The sequence below is a fragment of the Odontomachus brunneus genome, unplaced genomic scaffold, assembly GCF_010583005.1.
Source record: "Odontomachus brunneus isolate Ranch 3 - 2012 unplaced genomic scaffold, Obru_v1 Obru_scaffold_006, whole genome shotgun sequence".
NCBI lineage: Eukaryota > Metazoa > Arthropoda > Insecta > Hymenoptera > Formicidae > Odontomachus > Odontomachus brunneus.
The window spans coordinates 390655-393126 of record NW_022639456.1 but is presented as its reverse complement, the minus strand read 5'-3'; the positions used below and the strand labels follow the sequence as shown (position 1 = coordinate 393126).

Genomic DNA, 2472 nt, shown 5'->3' with positions numbered 1-2472 from the left:
AGAGAGAGAGAGAGAGAGAGAGAGAGAGAGAGAGAGAGAGAGAGAGAGAGAGAGAGCCAAACTTTAGAACGATAAAATCGCTATTTCGGGAATCCTTTCGGCGAAGTTTCGCCGTGAGAGTTAATCGGTGACTGTCGTCTATAGGAGCTGCACCGGCGTAGATTAGGGAATCCTTTTCGCGGGACCAAGAGGATTCTCCTTCGTAGACTGTCGCGCACCTTTCCCTGCCACTTATCTCCCCTTTTATTGTCCGTTCCAAGCAGTTTCTTCGGTGCGGTAGATGCGTTATTACATTTCAGCGAAGTTTAACTCTTAATAACCGTATTTGCGCGAAGGGGTGCTTGCGCTAATTAACGAGCGCGCTGTGGTAGAAACAGAAGTGGATTATTTATACGCGCTGTGTGTGCACTATTAATATACTGAGAATTGGCTCGCACAATGTGCGAGCAAAAGATCGGAGAAGATTCATACACGAAGGGACGTGTGGATGATGGCGGGACGCGTATTAATTTCGAAGTTGCATTTTTTCTTTTCTTCGATCTCACTGGAAGAACGATTGCTTTTGCGTTTTGGTAGTTAAGAAGTTTGTCGCAGATTTCTGTCACGGACTATACGAAAACACTCGCTAGCACCCGCATCGCGAGTGTAATCCTGTTAACGCACGCAACACTATAAGTACCGCGTTACGTATTAACTGCACTTAATTCGAGACACTTGGACGATGCTGAAATTACTTTGGCAGCCGACGAATCACGCGAACTCCTCGCCGACTTATAAATCGTCTCCTCGAAGATTCAGGAAACAGAAATTACATTGTGCTGTCTGCGATTACGCCACATCGCGTTTTGTGATCCTGAATGTATGTGATCCCAGCAGCGTTTTGCATTTTTATTAGTGCAAATCGGACAATTTTGCGCACATTCGAACGTTTATCTTTCCAGTCGTCTTTTCAATTCGTAAATCTTTCTCGTTAGATTGTTATTGCAAGATAATTTCATGACTCGCGACCAGTTATCTCGTTACCGCTTTGAAAGATATCGCTGACAAATTGATCCCATTTGCTGTTGCAGGGGCTTCGGGAAACAGGGATATCAGTGCCAAGGTAAGATGGTCAGACCGATCTCGTCAGCTACTACTTGGCCAGGTGTGACCTCGCGGAGGAACTTGGAGCACGTTTTACTTGTGTTTCAGTCTGTAGTTTCGTCGTTCACAAGCGATGTCACGAATACGTGACCTTCACGTGTCCGGGGGCCGACAAAGGAGCCGACTCAGATGTGAGTACCGACATCATATATTTAATACCAAATACGCCTCTCCATATACTTATCCTATTTACCGCGCAGAGACTATCTCGCCTTCATTCCTTCTTCCGTTCTCAGCCAAGGATTCTTCAGTCGGAAAGTTTCCGATGAAAATAGAAATTCGCGAGCATTGATGAGATATTCCACGAATCGATCGCGCGAAACGTTCAAGTTGAATCATATTCGACAAACATACGTTGGAGCACCGTAATAGTGATAACAGCGATAAGCAGCGTGTCAAGCACGTTATAGACTCGTATGAATAGTCTTTACTTAAAACTTGCATTAGATGAGATATTCAGATTTGTGTGTTTAGATGTGAATTTTTCAGCTAAATCGTGATTGCAAATCTAATGTCGTACACACAGAGAGAACGATTTGGTTGAATCAAATAAACACTTCTTTGGAATAGTCCAAACGAATTTTTTGATTGATCGAACAAAATTTAGTTTGACGCAACAAAAATATTTATTTGCGGCTTAGTTCCAAAGAAATATTTTTATTGTGTCCAATCAAATAATTTGTTTGGACTATTCCAAAGAAATATTTATTTGATTCAATAAATCATTCTCTCTATGTATATAATATCACAAGATTCAAATCAAGATGCATGCGTGTGTGCGCGTACTAACGCGATATGTTTGCCTGGAGGACGGGTCGAAACGTTGCAAGTATAACAAAAGTCTCTTTATAAGCAGAAATAGGCCACCGAGAGTAGCTCGAGGGCTGGTCAAGCTGGCCACGAGAGTCAAATAACTGTTTGACACGTTAGCTATTAAAGCTACCTCGAGAGGACACATAACTCATCATCGCGGTCTTTTGATTCTCGAGTAGTTGGGGGATGTTTCGTGAAAAAAAGAAAGAGGAGGATATGTTCGCCGATATATCAAATATTAATACGTCATCTTAATAAAATGACATCACCAAAGGTCCCTCAAGTGTGATAGATGATGATATAAGATCTCCTTATGTAAGACGTCGTATCGTAAATTTGTTCCTCGAGGACGACGCGAGACAACCAAACGACGCGCGAGCAACGACGCCTTAATGACTACGGCTTTGTGGAAGTCTGTTATAATTTAGAGACGTGGAGTCGTTTGTCGTAATTTTCGAAGATTGCAGAGAGAAAGAGAGAGAGAGAGAGAGAGAGAGAGAGAGAGAGAGAGAGAGA

General features: G+C 42.6%; 1 protein-coding gene across 2 annotated transcripts in view; it reads left to right on the top strand.

The window, feature by feature from the left end:
- Positions 1–2472, top strand: part of LOC116852695 (protein kinase C, brain isozyme) — an 82352-nt gene that overhangs the window by 34522 nt on the left and 45358 nt on the right. For both annotated transcript variants that reach the window (XM_032833303.1, XM_032833293.1), the window contains exons 2-3: positions 1071–1102; positions 1192–1274. In XM_032833303.1, coding sequence (XP_032689194.1) covers positions 1071–1102; positions 1192–1274 — 115 coding nt within the window. The remainder of the gene's footprint in view (positions 1–1070; positions 1103–1191; positions 1275–2472) is intronic.